The 25,081-nt window shown below is 40.0% G+C and overlaps 1 protein-coding gene across 1 annotated transcript in view; it reads right to left on the bottom strand.

The window, feature by feature from the left end:
• EMB2458 (FtsH extracellular protease family) overlaps positions 1-24,702 on the bottom strand; it is a 44,532-nt gene extending 19,830 nt beyond the window's left edge. The window contains 9 exon segments of the mRNA XM_022302978.2: positions 5,096-5,217; positions 6,722-6,895; positions 9,087-9,218; positions 9,312-9,401; positions 10,143-10,412; positions 10,512-10,805; positions 10,883-11,083; positions 11,280-11,751; positions 23,521-24,702. Coding sequence (XP_022158670.1) covers positions 5,096-5,217; positions 6,722-6,895; positions 9,087-9,218; positions 9,312-9,401; positions 10,143-10,412; positions 10,512-10,805; positions 10,883-11,083; positions 11,280-11,751; positions 23,521-24,536 — 2,771 coding nt within the window. The 5' untranslated portion in view covers positions 24,537-24,702.
• Between the last annotated feature and the right edge of the window lie 379 nt (positions 24,703-25,081).

Below are 25,081 nucleotides of genomic sequence, written 5' to 3' on the forward strand. Positions count from 1 at the left end.
GCAACCTTCTTGCTAGATCTCACACTCCTTCCAACCTCTAGATTTACTATTGGAAGTTCTAAAATTCATATCTGCTCAAATTTCCCTCAGAACACCACCTTGACTACATTAAACCATAAGATTTTTATCTCGTTTTGAGGTTGTGACTGCATAGAATATACATTAAACTTTAAAGTGATCTGTTGTATAAAGGAAAACCCAACAAGCTGCAATGATCCAGTTTCTTTCCTGTTTAAGACAGAATTGTCTAGAACAACTTTGCTTCATTTTATTTCTCCTCTATAATATAATTCCATTCTGTTGTAGCATATATGGTGTACAATACACGGGGTTTTTCTTGAAGAAAGAATAATATCCTCCAAAAGAGAAAGCCAGCAGCTATTTAAAGAGAAAGTTGGCACATTAATAGTACACTAACGGTAACTACATATTAACCACACGGTTAACCAACTTATAACTAAAACAACCTTACGGCCTTACTTAACCCAACTAACCCTTACATAATAACTACATCAATTTCCCTGACCCTTAAAAGTAACTCGTCCTTAAGTTAAAGGTTGATTGTAAAAGAATCTGGTGGATTGTAGTTGTAGATATCTGCTACGTTGAAGACCGGGCTGATATTGTAAGTTGGTGGAAGCTGAAGCTTGTACGCATTAGATCCAAAGCGCTCGATTACTTGAAAGGGTCCTAACTTTCGCTTTTTGAGTTTGGAGTAGGTACCCGATGGAAATCGGCTTTTCCTTAGATGAATCATCACTAGATCTCCCACTTGGAATTCCTTTGCCCGTCTTTTCTTGTCAGCTGCCTCCTTGTATTTTATGTTTGATTGCTCAATGTGTTGGCAGACTTCTTGGTGCAATTCTGTAATCCTGCTGGCCATTTCTTCAGCTTCCAAACTAAGATCAACAGATGAAGGAATGTTAGTCAAGTCGAAAGTTAATCTAGGGAGTTTAGTATAAACCACCTCAAATGGTGACTTCCCTGTAGTTCTGTTCTTCATGTGGTTGTAGGCAAATTCCACTTGCGCCAATGACATGTCCCATTGTTTAGGGTAATCTCCACTAAGACAACGAATGAGGTTTCCCAATGATCTGTTTGTGACTTCTGCTTGGCCATCCGTCTGCGGGTGGCTTGTGGTGCTAAACTTGAGCGAAGTATCGAATTTCTTCCATAATGTTCGCCAGAAGTGGCTTAAAAACTTGACATCACGATCTGAGATGATGGACTTGGGAATCCCATGTAGACGAACGATGTCCCTGAAAAATAAGGTTGCTATAGCAATGGCATCAGAGGTCTTCGAAATGTGCCATTTTGCTAAAGCGGTCCACAACCACCATTTTACCGAGTCAAACCCCCTCTGTTTTCGCAGAAGTCCCAAAATAAAATCCATCGAAAGGTCTTCCCATATACCCTTGGGAGGTAAAGGTGTGTAAAGTCCAGTATTTTGTGGAGTACCTTTGTAAGTTTGACAAGTAAAACACTTAGTGGCATAGTTAGACACATCTCGTCGTATATGTGGCCGATAGAATCGGGAAGATACGATCTCAAAAGTTTTATCACGGCCTAAATGCCCCGCAAGGCCACCCGCATGGGCATCTTGGAAAATAGCCTCCCTGAGAGAGGTATGAGGAATACAGAGAGCATTTCCTTTAAATAGGTATCCTTCCACAATATGGTAGTCTTCGATAGGTATATGGGTTGCACATTTGTGCTAGATGTCTTGGAAGTCTTTGTCAGTTTCATATAAATCAGGAAGATGGTCAAAGGCAATAATCTCGCCTTTAAGAATGGTTAAAAGGCTGTTTTTCCGGCTTAAAGCGTCCGCTGCCTTATTTGTTGTTCCGGCTTTGTGTTTAATTACAAAGTCAAATCGTTGTAAAAAGGACAACCAACGGGCGTGCATATGACTAATTGTCTTTTGAGTGTGTAGAAATTTTAATGAGAAATGATCGGTAAACAAAACAAATTCTTTGCTTAATAGATAATGCTCCCATTGTTTCAAAGCTCGGACAAGGGCATGGAGTTCTTGTTCATAAGTACTCCATTTTTGACGGGATGGACTAAGTTTTTCGCTAAAATACTCTAAAGGATGATTATTTTGAGATAAAACAGCCCCTATACTGATCCCAGATGCATCTACAGCTACTTCGAAAGGGGAGTCAAAGTTTGGAAGAGCTAAAACAGGGCTTTCACATAGTTTGGTCTTGATCATTTGGAAACTGTCTCTTTGTGCTTGTCCCCACGAAAATTGTCCCTTTCTAAGGCAGTTGGTTAAGGGAGCTACTATGGAGCTAAAGTGCTTTATGAATTTTCTATAAAATGAAGCGAGCCCGAGGAAACATTGGACATCTCTTACCGTTTTAGGTTCACTACAATCGGCTATAGCTTGCACTTTATAAGGGTCCATTTTTACTTGATTATGACCAATGATAAAGCCTAAGAAAGAAATTTCGGATGTGACAAAGAGACATTTTTTAAGATTTATCACAAGTTTATTATTAGCTAACGTAGTGAAAAGTAACCAAAGGTGGTGGAGGTGATCATGCATAGTAGTGCTATAAATGAGAATAGCATCAAAATAAACAACAATAAATTTGTTAATGAAAGGAAACAAAACCTGATGCATAAGTCGCATGAAGGTACTTGGAGCATTAGATAATCCGAATGGCATAACAAGCCATTCAAACAGCCCCTCATTAGTCTTGAAGGCTGTTTTCCACTCATCCCCGGGTCTGATTCGTATCCGGTGGTAGCCACTTTTGAGATCTACTTTAGAAAAGATTGAGGCACCTCCTAATTGATCAGAAGGTCGGAAATCCGTGGTATGGGAAACCGGTATTTGACTGTGATTTTATTTATAGCACGGCTATCGACACACATCCTCCAAGTACCGCCCTTTTTTGGAGTCAACAGAGCAGGGACGGCACATGGACTTAGACTAGGCTGTATGTGTCCTTTCTCAAGTAATTCTTGAATTTGGTCATGAAGTATCTTATACTCAGAAGGGCTCATTCGGTAATGTGCTAGATTGGGGATCGATGCCCCCGGAAAGAAGTCAATATTGTGTTGTATGTCTCGAAGAGGGGGTAACCCAGTTGGTGTTTCCATAATAGTGTCAAATTCGGTCAATAATTGTTCTACAGCCGATGGAACAGAAGAACCACCATTCTGGGCATCAAATTCTTTTATAATCAAACCGAGGATGGGGTCTTTAGGTCGTTCCAGAAGCTGTGTTGCTGAACTAAGGGTAAATAGGTTACCTTTCCCTTTGTCACTGTCTTTCAAAGGAAGGGATTTGGAGGGATTCAACGGGAGAAGTACCACCTTTTTACCCATCCACGTAAACTCGAATGTATTATCTTGTCCTTTATGGAGAGCTTGAGTATCATATTGCTATGGCCTTCCAAGTAAAATATGGCATACATCTATGTCCAACACATCACACACAATTTGGTCTTTATATGTTGCACCAATGGACAAAGCCACTGTGCAAGTGTGTGTGACATGAGCCTCACCCACTTTTTTAATCCAAGATACTTTATATGGAGCAGGGTGCGAGGATAAAGGCAAGTGTAATGTACTTACCAACTTACTTGCAATTATGTTTTCGGTGCTCCCACTATCGATGATATTTTCCCATTTATGGTGCATTTAGTTTTAAACAGAGCATGTCGTTGGTAAGTTACCTCTGTTTTAGGTGTCAATAGGACCGTTGAAGGACACAGGAGACAGGATCCCCTACATCTGGTGCGGCATAGTCAACATCATCTTCCAATTCTTCTCCACTGTCTTCGTGGATGTCTTCCTCATCAATGAAATTGATAGCTTTTCGTTGAGGACAATCATTGGATAAGTGTCCGGTTTGTCCACACCGAAAGCACTTACCCAATGTTGGGCGGGAATATACATTTCCTTGTTTTTCTCCTGCCATAGTATCAACAGGTTTAGTTTTAACAATATCATTGTCGAGGGACTTACCTTTAGGGGCAGTGGCTGAAGAGTTTGGGGAAGAGGTATTGTCACCCAGAGGATTGGACCGTTTGGATGTACCCCCCCGATCCCAAGTGCCGCGGCGAGCATATTGCTTCTTGAAACGACTGCCCACCTGCTCTTCAATGGTGGTTGCGGTAGAAATGGCCTCATTGAGATAACCAGTTGGTTGCAAAGCAATCTGTTCTTTAATGTCCGAATGCAACCCACCAATGAATCGAGCCACCAAATGTTGTTGGCTTTCCAAAAGATTGGTTCTTGCACCCAAACGATGAAACTCCTCGGAATAGTCAGCTATGGATCTTGTTCCTTGCCGACAATTCTGGTACTGATTGTACAAAACTTGTTCAAAATTAATTGGTAGAAATCGTTCACGCATGAGCTTTTTCATTCGCTCCCAATTACCGGACTGCCCTTGGTCTTCTTGGTGGATTTGCTGGCCTTTCTTGGGGAAAAACCTGTCTACGGTTATCCACCCTTGTTTCTTGATCCATTCTTGCTTGCTGATCCATCCTTTCTTGCGGCAGATTTGTGTGTTGAACCGGCGACTGATGCACGCTTATTGCTTCAAGCTTGTCGTGGATAATCTCTAGTATTTGTTTAATCTCACCAACATCCTGCTAGATGGTTTTCACCTCCCCTTCAACCGACAGCAAGCGTGCGGTTGACGTTCGTGGCGAGAGAATGGAGGGTTGCTCCATTTCTTTGTTACCGAGGGAAGAGTCGCCCAAGTTGATCGACTTCTTTCCTGCCATCTACCCCAGAAACGGGTTGCTCTGATACCAAGATTGGTGTACAATACACAGGGATTTTCTTGAAGAAAGAATAATATCCTCCAAAAGAGAAAGCCAGCAGCTATTTAAAGAGAAAGCTGGCACATTAACAGTACACTAACGGTAACTACATATTAACCACACGGTTAACCAACTTATAACTAAAACAACCTTACGGCCTTACTTAACCCAACTAACCCTTACATAATAACTACATCAATATAAGTGCCAGTTGCTTCATGGATAAGTTTTGTTACATTTCAAGATATCCAGAGGGAGTGCACTAGAACATTGGCTGGTCAAAATAACGAAAAGAAATTTAAGCTTACCCATCTAGCTCCACAAGAAGTTGGTTTATGAAAGCCTCGTGATCCTGTTCTTTAGTATGAATAAACTTGCCACGAACTCCAGCAAAAAGGTCAAAATCCTCCACAAATATGATCACAGGTGCCTAGAAATATCACTCTAGAACTAAAATTAGACATGGAAGATTGCAAAAACTAATCTTCTAAACTTTTCTAGAATAAAAACCAAGGAAAAAATTGCTGGTTAAAAAGTTTTCACAGTAATATTACCAGAAATAACCACGAATATCAACTTTATTAGAACTTTCCTTTGGTCTACATGGAAAATCTTTAGATAGTTTTATGAACAACTTATCCTTTTGGCTCTCAGTAAAAATTCATCTTACTTTCATGGCTACAGCTACAGTTTATCTTTCCTTTTGGCCAATTGGAGGTGCTTTTTGTAGCTTCACTTGGCTTGAGATCAAGTTTCCTCCATTTTTCGTATAATTTTATCATAGCAATAAAATGTTTGAACATTTCTTAGAAAAAGAGGAATGAGGTAGCATCTCTATTCTAAATTGTCTGGGTTCTGACTCTATCTCTAATTAATTTCTGATTGAAGACAATAACAGTGGTTGGGTAACATAGGAGTACAGCCCTCCCCCTACTATCATTTTAGAGAGGATTTCTAACAAGAGTTACACGCTTTCCAGCTTATGTCATGGCCATTGGTGTATTGGGGGAGATCTCAATGTGGTGTGGTGGATTGATGATAATCTAATGGGAGAAGAATCACCAAACGTATAAAAGCAATGAAATCTTTTAAACCCTACTGACGATCTCAGTTTCATAGATTTTCCTCTTTCCAGCAATCCTTCATGGATCCTATTCCTACTAAAATTGATCATTTTATAGCTATGAGAGATAGGATGACTTCTTCAAACAGACTAAACATGGCAGATAAAGATTAGCTAGAATAACTTCGGACACTCCCTTAAATTCCCCAACTTTTGAATTCAAAAAACATGCAGCTTGACCATCCCTCTGTTATTGACCTGGTGAAAGAATTAGTGGAACAGATTTTACGTTGAAAGCTAGTTGAAAAAGATAGGATCTTAATTTGTAGGCTAAGTCTAAATCCTTTTGTAATTACTCTTTTTAAGTCTTGTTGACCAATTAGAGAGCTTTTTTAATATCCTTTGTCATTTGCATCATTCTCAGGTACCTTTTGATATCTTAATCCAAAGTCCTTGGCAAGAATAAAGCCCTTTGGGTGGTAGTTGCTTGCAGAATCCTTTGGGAGATTTGAATATTGCAAAAACAAATAAATTAAGTAAAAAAAAAAAATCAGTGTTTTATAGCCTTTAGAGTAATATGTTGAGAAAGTCAGGGGATCTTTCTTTCTTTCTTTCTTCTTCCTTTTTCTTTTTTTTTTTTTTTTTTGAGCTCCTCTTGATGCCCTTTTGCTAAAGCACTTTTATAATCACTTCATTTCTTCTACTATTTCTAATTGGAGAGCTTCTACAACACTCTGAGGCTTGGAGTCTATTCTTACCTATTGTACATTTCATTTATTAATGAAATTATTTCTTATTAAAATTATTAATAATAATACATCTACTAAGTCCAGAAATGCATGCATCAACAGTAAAGATTCAAGAGAACAACCAAATCTCTTGCAGTTTGAAACAATTCCCGAACGTTGGATGCACTTTGCCCAACCCATAGTCCAGGCTCTAATTCTTGGGCTTCAACTGTAACAACTGGTACTTTCGCTTCTGCGGCTATGGCCAGCGCAAGAGATGTCTTTCCTGTTCCCCTCTCACCAACAATTAAGACCCCCTGCAATAGGTCGAGCATAAACAAAATACAACAAGCTCCTCAAATCATGAGACGAAACATAAGAAATGCTATATCAAACACTGCAACAGAGTGTGTGTTATCCAAAGATGGAAGGAATGCTCATAAATATAATGTGATAGAAACGCTGAACAAAACCCAGCTATATTATTTGTTGATGCCTTTTAAGGGCCAGATTCCCATATTAAGAAACATACATTCTAATGTTTTTTAAAATAAGAAATCATTTCGAAATTACAAAAATAAACCAAAAAGACTTTCAGAAACATTCTAATTGACAGACAGTGTTTTCGAGGAGCACCCGGGCGCTCGCCTCAGGCGAGAGGCGAGGCGTTTTCACCCAGGTGCGCCTCGCAAGGTGCCCAGGCGAGCGCCTTCAATCGGGCGCTCGCCTTTGGGCGCCTTGGCGCGCCTGTCGCCTAAGGCAAGGCGATCGCCTCCTTCAAGGGGGCGATCTGCCTTATTTATTTTTTAATTTTTTTTAGTTTTTTATTTGTTGTTTTTGTAAAACACCCTCCCCTACGCGACCCAAACCCTATTTCTGCCTCCCCTCCCTCTCGACATTCACCTTCACGGGCTTCAAGCCTTCACCACCATCAATCTCCGCCGTTGCTTGTCTTTATTTTGAACTAAACTTATAGAATTTAGTTGTTTTATGTATCTTGTTGACATTTACTATTGTGGTATTAATTTTTTTAAGGTAATTTATGCACCATATATATAATTTTTACTTATTTATTAAGGTGCATCTCACTTCAATCGAGCGTCGCCTTTGTATCGCCTCTCGCCTCAAGGCGATCAAAGGGCTTGTCGCCTTGCGATGCGCCTTGCGCCTCGAAAACACTGTTGACAGGTATAGATAAAATGGAGTAATTACAAAAGAAATAAATATATAAATAAATAAAACCCTAAGATGTGAGCCACCAAGAGGAAGCTGATAATAAAGTAGAATCCCAGATGGAAGCATTATTCCTCTATTCCATTTTGATCCTCTTATTTTGCTCCAACTAAATTTGCCAAACATGAACACCCCAAACATGTAACCTTTAGACTTTCTCTTTCTAAAACCAATGACCATTGAGAGAACTTGCACGACAAACTAACCAACAGTACAAGAGCATCAAGATGGATGAAAATTAACACATCAACAAGTCTTTTCAAAGTCTGGAAGTGAATGGGTATTACAACAAAAAGTGGCTAAATCCTAATGTATGCATTTTATGTTTGAAAGTTGAAAAAGATATCAACCATTTCATTTTTCATTGTCAGTACAGCAAAAATATTTAATCAGCATTGCTTGAAGTGTTCAATATAGCATGGCATTTTAATCTTAGAGCAGAAAATAATTTGTTTCCGTTTCAAAAGGAAGGTGGATCACTAGTGGATTAATTCAGTTAAGGCTTTGATTTGGGGTCAAATAAAAAAAAATTGGGGCATTTGGTGGAAAACAAACTCAAGAGAATTAAAAGATAAAAGTTTATTGCAGGAAAAGAGATTTGATTTCATAAACCAGGCAGCAGCTTTCTAAATATTTTTGCAATAACTCCTCTGAAATTTTTGCTTGTTGAAGTTGTTTTCTGTGTAATTCATTTCGAGACTTTGAGTTCGTTAGTTTGGGAGGGTTTAGGTTGATAGTATTCTGTTTCTTTGATTATTTTGTGTAACTTTTCACATAAAGTTCTGTTTCCTTCCCCCAAAAAAAGAGAACGAAGAAAAAAGGTTTTTTTTTTCTGCAAAGGAAGAAAAAGGGTAGAGGCATGGGGAGGGAAAATCCCCTCTAAAAGTAACCGGCGGGAGGGGGGGTGGGTATATTACCTATGTAGTAAACTAAATGTACTCCCCCAATCAAGCGTACAGTAAAATATTGCACAGTATTGACTAGCTAAAACTTTGCTGTCGAGTTAGAAATATAAAAGGGAATTACATCAAATATGAATTTCATGTCTCTAGCTTGAAAATTAAATGGCTATAAATCTTAGAAATGCCTAATTAAACCCCAATTCCTCACGCATCTCATCTCAGACATTGTTGCTTTTCTTTTGAATAATTACTCACAGAATAAATCTCACTTCCTGTAATATTCTATATTTATATTTCATTGTAATAGAAGCAATAAGAGAAACAGAACTAAGAAATTTGAAGCAACTGCACATACACCATTAGTCAAACATACCCGAGGTGCACGTGCACCCATTTCTTGAAATGCTTGAGGATTTTGTAGAAATGCCACAACTTCATTGATCTCCTCTCTCATTGACTCAATACTAGCAAAGTCTTTCAAAGGTATTGATGGATTTTTCACCCTCTGCTAACCACAAACGGATCATAAATATATTTAAGCAGTTCCTTCACCACAGAAAAACAGTAGAAAATAGAAATTCTACCATTTGGGTCTAACCTTCATTCTATCAAATGCACGTGTAATTGGGTCAACACCAGCCCGCTTCTTATGTTTGATTTTCCTCATCCTATAACTAAGATAGGATTTCTGCAGAATAGCACTGAAATTAGAATTCTCAACTGAGTGTCCAAATTCCAAAGAGGAATTTTATTGTGCTGCAGCTCAAAAAATAAATAAATAAAAGGAAAGGTCTCGTTGGGTACAACCAACTCTGCAGCTAAAAAGGCTAATCACACAACACATATCATCAAACATTTTGTGCAATTTGCATGCAGCAAATGGACTTCAATATAAACTTGGATTAGTACACAGACCCATAGAATTATGGTCCAGGACATAGACACGCTGCATCAATAAAATCGATGAAAGAACTTGTTTACAGCCAGCAAATATCAAAAAGTAAAACAGACATCCCAATCTCAACACTCTTTGGGCATTAGCGCAGAGCATAACAGTAGCCAGATTAAAAGTCAAGAGTGTCTGACATGTGTTCAAGAGGAATTTGCCCGTAGTGTATGAACCACATCATCCAAGTCCTCAATACGATGGATATTACTATTCCTATCATGGAAAATTTAACGGCATGATTCCATGTCTCCAATGTATTCTCAAAAGGGGTGTTGTAAAATTTTCAGTATACTCATCACAGAACATAAGGATGAAATGGTACTGGCAATGAGATACTGGCACCATGCTATGTATCATCATCATGAAGAAGGCAACAGAAAGGAAATTTACAGTCCCATGTATTGCCTTAAGCAACACCGTGTCAAGATCATAATAAGCACCATATCTATAGCTAACAGTCAATAAGGAGCAGTGAGTTACCACTCTCCCTAACTTCCGCAAATTTGGATTCCTACGAACTGGTCCATAGCCCAGAAGCCTTGGCACTTTTCTCTTCATAAAGGAGAAGATATGAAACAAAATATATCCATATACAACACTTCTAATGATAAACCAAAGAAACCACTGGAAATCATCTGTTTTTCTGGATCTAAAATTAATTTCTGCCTCAGATTGCCATTTCAAGTACCATGTTGAACCAACAGTTTGATCTATTTCCTCTGGCCATGCCATCCCCAACCGGAGTCTTATCTGTAATAGAATAATAATAGTAATTGAAAACTTGAAACAAAAGCAAATATTTTTAATAAAATAAACATTCTACAACAATTAAAATGAAAGATCTAATACCGGATAAGGGACTAAAAACTCCACAGTCGGAAATACAATCACCATCATTAAGTCATCATTTATATTTTTTATTTTCTCAAAAACCCAACTTCTCCCATATGATACAACTCTAGTCTTCCACAATGCATTCAAGCAACTCTGAGACAACCTTAAGCTTAGGATGAACTGTTGATAGATATCCAACTCTGAGAATGGGATCCACATCAAGTGAATAGTTGTTGGTATACCACAGGCAAGCATTTTCATATATAGTCCGTCAAAACCTCCAAAATCTTCAAATATCATTTCAAATTCCTGATGAAGATTGCAGAATTAGAATAAAAGTGGAAATAAGGTACAAATAAACAAAGAATAATGCATGTGTGGCTTGCCTTAATGTCCAAGAAAAATTCCTTGTCGTCCCCCTTAAGTGAAATATACATCGCGGCCCAATCATGCCTTATTCGGGCATGATCTACTAGCCTCTTTTCCACCGCATAAGGAACAGCCATCGGATCAATTTCCCACCGTTTCTTTTCTTCATTGTACCACGTATTTGCTACAACTCTATCTCGGTCAAGAAGAATACGCTCCTGCAATTAAAATAGCTGCTAAAGGTAATATCAAGGGTGATGCAATCATATAAAAGTTAAGCAAAAAATGTTTACCATAAATATTAAAGATAGCTAAGTAAAGATAAAATGTGTCACAGAAAAATATTTTTGATATAAAGTTTATGACATCCAAAAATCCCGAACACATGAATTGTAGTACATGATTAAACAGTACCTGTCTTTGGGCCACATATTTTTTACCAAATTCCACATTTTCTAATAGGTTTCTTTTTAAATCTGCCTTTGCTTCTTCACGCCACTTCTTCCAACCATGGAATAACTGAAGACTAATAGCTTTAGGAACCACAACTTCCTTATCACCAAACATCCACTTCAACTCAACTTCTGGAAAACCCTTCACCACCTCGTCCTCTGGGGTGTTAACAACAAACCGTCTTTCGTCACCAAACTTCTTCATATTCTTTCCCAAACGAGCCTCCATATTCTTCTGCATTGCCCTAGAATCTTTAAGACCTTGACTTATGCGCTGAGCAAAATCAACTGCTTCTTGATCTAAAAAATTTCCAAGACTATCACCTTGAATGACAGTAGGAAGAATAATTTGCTCCAACTTTTTTCTATGCATATTTTCCAAATCTTTCTGAATGTAATCTTTAGAAAGCTTTGTAAGAGATTGTTTTGCCATTCTGCAACCAAGAAGCAAAAATTTATTATAAAACTTAAATCATTTGTTTTATTTCAAAAGAGTTACATCAAGGGGAAATACAAATATCACAAAGTTCAAAAGAAATGAAATCATGTAACAAAGATTGAAATCAAATAAAAATACATATTATCATACAATCACAAAGCATGTTAGATGGCTAAAAATCATGGAAAATAATTTATGGTATGTGCAGAACATATCGCTAAAATATAAATCATTTACAAGGAAAAGGAGCATTATCAATTCAAAAATAGTAAATTCCTATGCAAAAATTACCTGGATTTTTTTCCTCGTTTTTTTTTTTTTTTTTTTTGCCTATTGTGCAAACTTTTCCAAGAATTTTGAAACTTGCACAGGGTAAAGACTTGCTTGTGAAAGAAAATTTGGGAAGAAAATATAGCCAATTGAAGCATCGTGACGAGATGAAATTTAACCAAATAAAAACTAAAGGAATATCAACTGTTCTTGAGGAATTTCATATTAAAAAAATTCCAGAACTTGATTTGTATTTATATTTGTAGTGTTCAATCTCTCATGTATAATCCTTTTATGCTCTCTCTCGGATGTAACTTTGATTTGACGGCTGTTGGTCTTATTCTTTTTTTTTTCTTTTTTTTTTTATACTCGTGTGTCTGAAACCAAGTTGCGCGCACCTCGACTAATCACGGGCCAACCGCCTGACCCTACTACATTCGGTTGACAAAATAACCCGTAGGATATTAAATCCTAAATAGGTGGCCACCATGGTTTGAACTCATTCCCTCTAAACCCCCTTGTTATTTACATTCCCTTATTGAACACTAGGTCATCTCATGATGGTTCTATTGGGCTTATTCTCGAATCAAAGAAGTCGGTATCTTCAACTTCTAGCATGTTGAAGAATCTTTAAAGTCTTCGACTTTGAGTTTTGTTGAAGACTTGGTTATCCAGTTTGATGAAATCTTCGACTTGTAGCTTGATGAATAAAAGATCCAACTCTCGAAGTTTTCGATTCTTTGAGTCTCCAATCCTTCAAGTCTTCAACTTTTGTAGTCTCTAGACGCTCGTGGATAATTCTGATGGCTCTAAATCTCCAATTCTTCTAAATCCTTCTGAAAATATCAAATGAGAGGTGACCCCCTCTATATATAGAGTTTTGGTGCATCTTATGTGGGTCATGGGCTTAATGGGTTTGGGTCCAATCTCCTTATGGGTTGATCTAATTAGCCGATGTCATCGGATGGCCATAAGAAAGCCATTTGGCATAACTTTATTTGCCGATTTTAAAATTAATATAGGACCCCTCGGCATGTCTGTTTTGCCTTAGTAGCAAGGAGATAATCGACCACTTGTTCCTCCATTGCAAATTTGCCTCGAAGTGTTGGTCTTTTTTTATGAAGGAATATGGCCTCTCGGGTTTCCTTCCCCATTTGATAGATGATTGGCTTGTTGAAGTGATTCAAGGAGGCTCTCTAAAAGGAAAAACCAAGGTTCTTTGGAGTTGAGCTAGTAGAGCTTGTCTTTGGAGTATTTGGAAAGAAAGAAATCAAAGTACTTTCAAAAATAAGTCTACTCCTTTTAATATTTTTTTGTGAAAATATACAAATTACTATGGCCACTTGGTGCCTTACTTATAGGAGATTCTTTTGTAATTACAATCTAGCTTTACTTTTTCACACAATTGGAAAGCTGTAATGTGGTACACTGGTAGTTTTCCAAGGGAGGGCCTCCTCAGCCCTTGCCAGTAGGCTGTTTTCTCCTTTTGTTTTCATATATTCCGTTTCTTATCAAAAAAAATAATAATTTAATATAGGATACATGTAAATTTGTGATTGGTCCAAAATATAATTTTAAAATAATGATGTGGCAATTAATAATCGACCAAAATTTATCATTCAACATCAAAAATTAATGGAACTCCTAAATAGGATGTGTATCAACACAAGGGATGGTAGAGAATGGTGGTTTTTACAATCCCTGGCTATGTTCTCAGTGAAATGTTTATCCATTTGACAACACAAATGTTAACTTTTTAGGGAAGAAGAGAAAATAGGGAGAACAACAAATAAGATTTCATTGAATTGAATGCCTTGATACAAACCTGATGACCTATTTATAATACTATAATTCCTAATTAAGAAATCTAATTCAAATAATATAATCTAAACTAAACTCATTTCCTCTAAGCTATTTACTATTTACGTTTTTTGAAAAATGCTCTCTCCTCCCTTCCACCCCACCGCTACCCACCCACCCTCCACCGCCGCCCCACCGCCGTTCCCGATGGTTCTTTCACCTCCTAACCCCCACACCCTCTCCCCCCGACCAACCAATCATCATGATCCCTTGGAACTATCCTCCCCGCAGAATCAAGATTGAACACAAATCCTTTTCTATCAAGGTTGATGAGCACTTCAGAGGCAGCCGTGCTCGTTTATCTGAGATTGGAAAAGACACCACCTACTCCCTTTCACTTACTTGGAACTCCATCCATTGGCTCAACACTGCCACAAACCACCTCATTGACTCCCCACTCACCTACAAATTCTTCAGGAAACATCGCAGCGATGACTACACGCTGTGGATTGGAAAAGACACCACCTACTCCCTTTCACTTACTTGGAACTCCATCCATTGGCTCAACACCGCCACAAACCACCTCATTGACTCCCCACTCACCTACAAATTCTTCAGGGAACATTGCAGCGATGACTACACGCTGTGGATCGAGAAGCTGAGCAACAAGAAGGGGTACTGGCGAGAGATAAACAAGCTTGATTGCAACGGAGGTTCGAACAAGCTTATGATACCATCTGGTGCGGAGAAAGGTGGCTGGAAGACCTTCCACAACCTCATCAACAATTACCCAACTGTTGAAAGAATAACAATGCCACCTAGTACCGTCACTGACCCTGCACCTCCAAAACCACATCACCCCATGCAAAAAACTAAACCACCCATACTGCCCAAGACCAACCCTCTTACCACAGATTCGCCAACAAGGTCAACTCTATTCCCTAAGATATTTGATTGGAGTAGATGGATCATAGTGCAGCGACACTCCTTCCATGATGATTGGCAATCCATACTGCGGGCTTTACAAGCATCTATCAGTGGCTATTGCTCCATCAACCCCATTCATGCCGACAAAGCCCTCCTCCGTTGTGAAGATAGAGAACAAGCAACATCCCTCACTTCTTCCCCTGATTGGCAATCTGTTGGTCTATACAAACTCCGTTTCATCACATGGAGTACCCACAACATTAACTCAAATCGTCAAGTTCCATCTTATGGCGGTTGGATCACCAATAGAGACCTCCCTCTTCACCTTTGGAACGATACCGTCATCCCATTCATTGGGGACAAATGTGGCGGCTTCATAGAAGTTTCTAAGCAATCCTCTAGCCTTAGAAACCTGATGGAGCTTAAGATAAAAGTAAAAGAAAATGATACGGGTTTTCTCCCTGCTTACATTGAACTCCCAACACTCCTCAAGAGGATGCCCTCACCGTACACATTCACCCCTTCTTTACTGACCGGAACTTAATCGGAGCTCGCGGAAATCAGGGAAAAACTACAAATTTTTCGAGATACAACCACACAGCACTGGCCGGAATTTCCACTCACCGGAACCACCAGTACTCCAGCCGGAGAGTTCTCCCTCGAGAAGCCTGTCACACCTACCCCATCTGAACCACTGACAGAGGATGTTGACCCATCAAAATCACCCCCAACCTCGATTAAAGGGAAGGAAAAAGTCACTGCTACCCTCCCTCCCTATGAACCGCCTCCCAAAGCATTGGTGCAGAAGCCATCCCCCAATCATGTCAAAAAAAATCACGTGACTAATAGGGATAAAATCCAATCCATCTCTCTCCTACAAAGAAGGAAACCTAGCCCCATACCTAGCAGCCCTTTCATTCATGACCTTGATGAGGTTGACTATTTTTCGAGTCCGCTCCCCGATGATAGCCCACTTTTGGCTATCTGCAATAGCCCATCCACACCCATTATCCCCACCATTCTTTTTGGTGATTTACCGATCACCAAGACAGCACCCTTCACATTTCTACCCCTACACAACCCCACTCACCATCCAACACCCTATCCATCGCCAACCCACCCAAACAACCATCTTCACCCCCATGGCCACTGACACTGCCGCACTACCCACACTGGCAGACACCTATGACAGCCCTATCGTTACTGACAAAAACCTGGCCAAAAACCTCTTCTCTCCAAGCTATCTCCAACGTTACTTGGCCAGCTACCTACAGGAGTCAAGTTTATGCATCATGTCCATCCCACAGGTAGAAACTAAGGCCAAAAAGCCTTCCAAAACCCAAAAACCCAAAACAGGCATGCGAGAGCTAAAGAACCTAACCTCTTCCATCAACTATGATAAACGAAAGCTTCTAAAGGGGGGACCATCCCGTGCCATATGAAGATCCTCTCTTGGAATGTGAGGGGTCTGGGCTCATGGAAGAAGAGGGCCCTCATCAAGCAAACTATCTCCCGCATTAATCCTAGTGTGGTGATCCTACAGGAAACAAAGATGGCTATTATCGACCCCCCATTGTTAAATCCCTTTGGAGTTCCCATGGGATAAATTGGGCGACTCTTAGCATTGCGGGTACGGCTGGTGGGATACTTATCCTTTGGAACGACGCTGCCTTTACAAAAAGGGAGATTATTGAAGGTGTTTTTTCCCTTTCCCTAAATTTTATCTTAGCTGACAGTTTCTCTTTCTGGATCACAGGAATCTATGGTCCATCCACCTCTGAGCACCACCATCATTTTTGGTAGGAGCTCAAAGATCTATCTGACCTTTGTGAGGATCTTTGGATTTTAGCTGGGGACTTTGACGTCACCAGATGGTCTTGGGAAAAATCCAGTGGCCGCCCCCGCACCAAAAGTATGCAGACCTTCAACTCCTTCATTGATGGATCTGGTCTCATTGATATTCCCCTCAGCAACGGCAAGCTCACGTGGTCCCGGAACCAATCGCACTCCTTAATTGATCGCTTCCTATTGGCTAAAGGGTGCACGGACAAACTTGGGATGCCAACTGCTAAGAGACTGGACAGAACCACATCCGATCATTTCCCATCCTCTTGGAATTTGGACAAAACAACTGGGGCCCAACACCCTTCAGATTCGAGAATATGTGGCTTGCCCACAATTCCTTCAAGCCTTTCCTAGAGTCTTGGTGGAATAGAAACCCCATCCATGGTTGGCCAGGCCATGGCTTGATGATGAAGCTCAAAGCATTGAAGCTAGCCTTGAAGGTGTGGAACAAAGAACACTTCGATTGCATACACTCTCAAAAGGACAAGCTCATCCAGTCCTTATCCACACTGGATGATTTGGAAGGAACCCGCACCCTATCCCCTGACAAGGTTCGGGAGCGCCCGACTATTCGTGAGGAATTACTCTCTCTTGCTGCTAAAGAAGAGATTTTCTGGAGGCAAAAATGCAAGCTAAAATAGCTACATGAGGGGGATGAAAATACTAAATTCTTCCACCGTTTCCTAGCTAACAAAAGAAGACGAAGCACCATTACTGAACTACTCTCTCAGGAAGGTAATAGCCTCACACAAATTGGGGATATTGAAAAGGAATTCATTGATTTTTACTCATCCCTCTACACTAGGAAAGCTGGACAGAGAAGTTGCCCTACCAATCTCCCATGGGATCCCATCACTATAGACAACTCTACAAGGCTGGAGCTCCCTTTCACGGAAAAGGAGATCTACAAAGCAGTCTGCTGTCTTGGAAAGGACAAAGCCCCTGGGCCGGATGGTTTCACTGCAGAATTTTCCAAAAAGTCATGGAACATTATCAAATCTGATATTTTGGCAATGTTCCAAGATTTTTTCCAAAATGCATACAAAATCATTGCCCGTGTCCTATCCGAGAGGCTCAAAAACCTGCTGCCCCAAACGATTACAGCCCACCAGTCCGCATTTGTAGAAGGTAGACAGATCCTTGACTCCTCTCTTATAGCCAATGAAATTATTGACGATTGGAAGGTGAGAAAAGAAGGTGTGGTCTTTCAACTCGACCTTGAAAAGGCTTTTGACATGGTAGACTGGGATTTTCTAGACATGATTCTCCACCACAAAGGCTTTAGAGTGAGATGGAGGAAATGGATCCGAGGTTGCATTTCTACCACTAGTTTCTCCATTATCATCAACGGAAAACCAAGAGGCAAAATCACAACCACAAGAGGATTAAGGCAAGGGGATCCGCTGTCACCTTTCCTCTTTATCTTGATCACGGACGTCCTTAGCCGTTTGCTCCTCCACGGCGAACAAAATGGCTCCATATCAGGTTATGTCTCTAGATGTGGATTGGTTTCTATTAACCATCTTCTTTTTGCAGATGACACAATCTTATTTTCTAAGATGGATCCTACCACCATCAAATCTCTCCACAAAACCATCAAATATTTTGAGCTTGGCTCGGGTCTCAACATCAACTACAAAATGTCCAGCGTTTTTGGAGTGGCTATTAATCCACAAATAACAAATCAGATTGCTATAGAGTGGGGCTGCACATCTGGGACATGGCCAAGCACTTATTTGGGACTCCCCCTAAATGGGAACCATAGAAAGGAACGCTTCTGGCTCCCTTTAATTGAAAAACTCCAGCATCGGCTAAGTAGATGGAAAAACCTTTTCATTTCCAAAGGAGGCAGATTTACTATCTTACAATCTGCCCTTACAAACTTCCCTATCTATTACCTCTCCCTTAGCTACCTGGAAAGGCTGCGGATCGTCTTAGTAAAATATTCAGAGATTTCTTGTGTGAGGGATCGAACTCAAATGGCAAGCCCCATCTTATTAACTGGACCCGCACCCAACTACCGCTACACGAAGGAGGCCTTGGCGTTGGTAACATCAACCATAGGAACCGAGCTTTATTATCTAAATGGATTTGGAGATTCATTCAGAGCCAAACCACCTATGGAGGAGACTCATAGCGGCCAAATACAATGGCTCACTCTCGGTTACCTGGCCATCCATTCACAGAAATCGTTTTAAGGGGCCATGGACTGGAATCACTAAGCAAATCAGCATTGTCAGGACATACGCCATTTGCAAAGTGGGTGAAAGAAGTGCTCTCAGTTTTTGGCACGATACATGGCTATCACAAGGGACTCTGGGCAGCCTCTATCCCAATCTCTATGCTATTTCGACCAACAAAGAAGCCACTATTTCCGAGCTTTGGTCACACGCCACAGCCTCCTGGGATTACAACTCCCGCAGACCACTAAAAGACGATGAGCTCTCTGATTGGTTAGCACTCTCCTATATACTAGACTCAACCACACCTACCTCCCTTAATGACCAATGGACATGGCCTTTGGAAACCAACAGATCTTTTTCTACAAAATCTGCCTATCGCATTCTCACCACTAACAAAGATCTCACTGTCTCCACTCTATTCCCTCGAATTTGGCATGGAGATGCCCAAGGAAAGTCAAGTTCTTCTGGGAACTTAGTCATGGGGTGATCAATACCCATGATAGACTACAGAAAAAGCTCCCCCACATCACCCTATCCCCAAACTGTTGCCTTCTCAGTTTTAAAGCTACAGAAACACAGGGTCACCTATTCACACAATGTGATTTCGCTAATCAATTTTGGAGCCAACTACTCGCAGCTTTTGGATGGGAAACTCCCCTACACACAAATCCTACTATCTTTCTTGACCAGATATTGGCGAGGCACCCATTTAAGAGAAGAAAACTGACTCTATGGATACAGTTTGCTCGGGCCTTCTTTTGGAGTCTTTGGTTGGAAAAGAACAACAGGGTTTTCAATGACAATGCTCTCCCTTTTGATTTATTTTTTGATAGGGTCATTACATTAGCTCTCGGATGGTGCAAATATTTCTACCCAATTTTTAGTAGCTATTCTCTAAATGAATTTATTACAAGTTGGAAAGCTCTTTTGTAATTGCCCATGTGGCCTTTTGTATATTTCATACCATCAATGAAATATTTGTTTCATATCAAAAAAAAAATAATATAATCTGAACTAAATCTAATTATAATTCAAATAATATTATCTAACAACAAAGAAAAATGTCAAAGCAAAAATCTGTCTCCCGAAGTCTTGAAGAGTAAAGGACAAAAAAAATAGTAAAGCTTTTCATATGGATAATGCATCATGAAGGCTTAAAGATGCCAAAAGAATTCAAAGGAGATGTGCAAACATGAGTTTATCGCTCAAACTGGTGTCTGTTAAGTAAAAGGGAAGTGGAAGAGATGAACCATCTTTGATTGCCTTACTAGTTAAAGATGCTCGATTATAATGTCACAATAGTTTCAAGAGTTTGGGCCTTGATCTTTTTTTTTTTTTTTACGGGGAGTCGGAGTTTTATTCCCCTATACTCTAGGGCACCCACGCCCGCCCTCCCCAAGGTCCGAACCCGAGGACATCAAGAGTTTTTGGTATTAAACACACTGGAAGGTTAGAACTTGACCTCTAAGCTAGTATGACTAAGAGACTCCAAGCCCTTGCCAACCGAGCTGCCTCTTGAGGTAGTTTGGGCCTCGACTTTGCGACATAAAACAACATTGAAGCATCGTTTTGCAATAAAAAACTTGAGAAGAAAAGTGAAAATACTATGGATTCATGTAGCAGTGGCTATTCATAATTGGAAAATAAATTTTAATTGAGGGCCAATAGAGATGCAAAACAAATGCTAAATTGCACGCATCCTCCCACGAACGGTCTCGTCCAAGGAATGCTCTTGTTTTCCTTTCCAGTCCAATGTACCACAAAGCACCACAAAGCAGCAAGGGAGCCAACCTGCCAAAGAACCCAACCTAAAGGAGGTCCCATCCAAGTAAACTGCTCCAAAGTTTCAGAAATAGGAAATACTCAATGTCTGCACATAGGCTAGACTAAAAGCTCCGCCAAAATTGACTCTAAACCCTAGTAAAAAGGGACAACCATAACAAATGATTCCAATCCCCAACTTTGCTCCTACAGCAAAACACACCAATTTGGGCCTAAACACAAGAGGTGGCTTTTTGCCAAACATTGAAGGTATTAATCCTTTCAAAGGCAAAAATAAAGAAAGAACCAGATTTTCTACATGATTTTGAGCTTCCAAAAGAAAGGACCTGTTGTGGAAGGGCTAAAGAGGAAACCAAATGGAGGAACAAAGACTTACAAGAAAATAAACCAAAGGGCTCGATGGGCCATGCATGTTGGTCTCTACAATCAAGGGATAAACACACCGAATGAAAAAAAGTTAAAAGAGAAGTCAATTCCTTAATCTTTGGATCAAGGAAGGCTTACAAAAAAGGTGGTTAATGATCAAAATTTTGAAAGGCAAAGAGAGCCAATTTCCACAGGACCTATTAAAAGTGTAGTTTGGAAACTAGAATCCCAGCTGTTTCCACAAAACCTATTAAAGGCAAAGAGGGATTTTCTTTGGAAAGGTTTCTGGTGAGTTGGAAGGAGGTTATGAAGCCTTTGGAGGCAGGAGGTTTGGATATTGGAAACTTAAGGCTTAGGAATGAGGCTTTCTTGGCTAAATGGTTATGGCGTTTCCTCCATGAAACTAATGCCTTGTGGCGATGGATTATTGCAAGTAAGTACGGGCTGCATCCGTTTGATTGGGTTCTAGCTGGTGGGTCCAAGGTTAGCAATTATAATCCCTGGAAGGCTATTGCTTTGGGTTTCCCTACTTTTTCTCAGTCTATTCGCTATATGGTGGGGGAAGGTTTTAACACTTATTTCTGGGGGGACACTTGGGTAGGAGATAAACTTCTTTCACTTGCGTTCCCTCGGTTATACCATCTTTCTTAAATGAAACATCATTCGGAGGCCGAGGTCTTGAATTCCCAGGGTGGGGGGTGGGGGTCCTTCTATTTCTTTGGGCCTTTCTCGTGCCCTAACGAATTGGGATACCTTAGAGGTTTCCGCTTACTTTGGTGTCTCAGTTTTCTGTGTTCCCTGGGAGAAAGGATGTGAGGATTTGGACGCTCAGCCCGTCCAAAGGTTTTTCTTGTAGTTCTTATTATCAAATTTTGAGCTCCCTGTCTTCTTCTCCCCTTTCGACCCCTTGGTTCACCTCTCTGTGGAAGATTAAAGTTCCTAAGAAGATCAAGTTCTTCGGGTGGCAAGTCCTTCTTGGGAAAGTTAATACGTTGGATCATATCCAGAGGATGTCGAGTTTTTGCCTGGGTCCACAGTGGTGTGTTCTCTGTAAGAGTGCCTCGGACCTTGATCACATACTGTGGACTTGCCAGTTTGCTCAAAATCTTTGCATCATTTCTTTTTGTGTTTCGGGACTTCCTGGGTCCGTGCTAGGGTTTGTAGGACTATGATGGAGGAGGTGCTCTTATTCCCCCCTTTTCAGGATAAGGGTCGTTTTTTGTGGCAGGCTTGCTTTCTAGCTATGTTACGAGGTATTTGGCTGGAGAGGAATCATAGTGTTTAGGAGGGTGGAAAAGTCTATGGACTTTGTTTGGGACATTGTTAGATTTAATACTTCGTTATGGGGCTCGGTTTCTCATCTCTTTTGTAATTATCCGCTTGGCCTTATTCTTTCGGATCGGAGTCCTTTTCTTTAGGGGGATTCCTCTTGCTGAGCTGTCTTTTTGTATGCCCTTTTTAGGCCTTTTGGTGTATTTTGTATCTTTTTCATTTTTCTCAATGAAAGTTTTGTTTCATATCAAAAAAAAAAATTAGAGAAGGGTTTTCAGAGCACGAGCTAGAATGCCACCCATGCTTGTTTGCAATTTACCTTATGCCAAAGAGCTTGAGGTTCTTATGGGAACCTCCACGAGCACCCCGAAAGAAGGCTACGTTTTTGCTGACCCAATTTCCTATCCCCTGGCAACCCTCCTTTATAGTTTTTGAAATGACATTCCAATTCAAAATGAGACTCACCACCCTCCTCAACTCCTTCCTACAAAATGATCTTTTCTCATTGAGCCTTAATCAAATAAAGAACCAATAGAAGCTTTGCTGGAGGAGGTAATACTAGACCGATTAGCACTGAAGAGCCTTACTACTTGCATTGTTGTGAAAAACCCACCACAAAGGCCCCCCGAGGCGAAGAAACGGTGACCTTTTTTATCCTCTCCAAGAAAGGCTTAGATATAAACTTGTAGAGGCTATAATCTTGTAAAGGCTAGTAATCAAGCTAATTGGCCCAAAATCCTTAATTTTCCTAGCATCAGACTTCTTAGGAATCGAAAAGGCTTATCCTTTGAAATTGGCTAAGTTTTATTGTTCTTCAAGGTGTTTCCTATCAAATTCTTTTTTTTTCATTATACTCCTTTCATAGTTACTTCTAATTAGGGATGTAATCAGAAAAAGTAATATTTTATATGTACTCACGTACACTACATCAATGAAAAGTGAGTCTGATTTTTCAAAAAGAAAAAGAGTAAACTCACAATTCAGCACCCATATCACTTTTCTAGTCGTAAAATTCATTCACTGTTAATATCATAATCTAAAAGAGAACCCAAATATATAGAAAAATTTACAGGCCAACTCATCCTGCAAGGATGAATGAATCCTACAAATGAGGAAGAAAAAAAAACAATTAGAATTTAAAGTAGAATATCCAGTTATTAGGCTGAAGATGTGGAAGCTTTCACTCCCGCACATGTTTTTTGTTTAAGAAATCTGTAAATGTAAGCAACCCGTAAACGTTACAACACACCAAGCCATGAGTTCTTGGAAAGTATTAGACAGACAAACATTGCATAAAGTCTATAAATTTGTGTTTGTACCTGTTAGTACCCTTCCCTCTGGCTCTCATTTCCCGAGTAAACCTCTTCACCAGTTGGTCGCATTCCCGCTCAATGAAGCATATCTCCCTCACCCCAAAGCTCAGGGCCACAGTCTCTCTCCTCAAAATATTATCCCCAATCTCCCCTACTCTCTCCCATTTCTCGTCGTACTCAACCTCCAACCTTCTCAATATCTGCTCTAACCTGCCTATCCTCTCCCTCGCGTCCTTCCCACCACTTACCCCTTTCCCCACTAACCTCTCATACTCTCCTTTAGCTTTCATTACCTCGTCAACAACCTCATCCAATCTCTTCTCCAAAGCTGCCTTCTCCCCCTTCAATCCTCTCAGTTGCATATAAAGCTCATTCAAAATACGTTCCTGCAATTCCTCTTTCTTCAACTTCACAGCCTTGAATGCCGCCTCCACTTCTTCCACACTGGAATTACCTTTTCTAGCCTCTTCTATCATCCTCAATACACCCGACACCGCCTCAAGCAACAGCCTCGTGCAGTCGGAGTACTCGTGACTCCTCAAGTTCGATGCATCCTCCTCTCCCCCATTGGTTTTCTTATCCAAAACCCTCTCCTCGACTACCTGAGCGGCAATAGCAGGAACTCTAACTGTTCTAAAGGGAAGAAATCCAACAGCAATACAGAACAATGTATACACAATTGACTTGGCAATATCATTGAGCATGGTCCCATCATTCTTCTTATCATGCAGAGACAAATTAACCAAATTTGAGATACCAAAATCACCCAAACTCGGGTTATTATCTTCTCCACCTTCTTGTAGAGGCTTTGAGCTTCCGAAAGCTCTCGGAAAGCGGAGTAAACCCACCCGGTTCCCAGTTGAGAAAGAATTGGCGCGTATTCTCGTGAATATGAACTTCCATCTGCGAGTGCTGGTTCGGCACCTGGTTCTGAAGGGAGGTGGGGGATGGAGACAATGTGGGGATAAGAATTGAGGGTGGAATTTGTTGGGCAACGGGAGAGAAGTAAAAATGGCGTCCATGGGGAAAAGGGTGTTGAAATTAGTTCCAGAAAAAGAAAATGGATGAGAAAGAGATGAACAGCGGTAGCATTGGGAAGGTAAGCGATGAGTTGGGGAATGGATTGAGCCTTCAGGAAGAAGGGAGGGGTTTGGGTTTATGGTTTTGCGGTCTTCCCAATGGGAACTGTGTTTCTCCAAATTGGGATTTTATTCACAAATGGCTATTTTTTATTTTTCTTTCTTTGGGAACACGTGCCATGCACGAGAAAATTATCATCCTATTTTACTAAATTAAAAAAAAAAGATATCGACATAAACAGCATAAAATAAATATACATTTTTTTAATACAATAAATATGTATATTTAAAGTAGCAGGAAAGTTACAAAATTTACCAAAATAACATTATTGAAATTCAAATACATTGTAAAGCACCGTAAAATTTATAATTTTATATCATATTATTATTATTTCTATTTCTTAAGTTTGATATTAATTATTTGATTCAAACAATAACAATAATAAATAAAAAATTACATTGTATATAAAAGATTAAAAACAAAATAA

This window comes from Momordica charantia, assembly GCF_013281855.1.
Source record: "Momordica charantia cultivar OHB3-1 chromosome 6 unlocalized genomic scaffold, Mcharantia_2.0 BLBB01000006.1, whole genome shotgun sequence".
Lineage (NCBI taxonomy): Eukaryota > Viridiplantae > Streptophyta > Magnoliopsida > Cucurbitales > Cucurbitaceae > Momordica > Momordica charantia.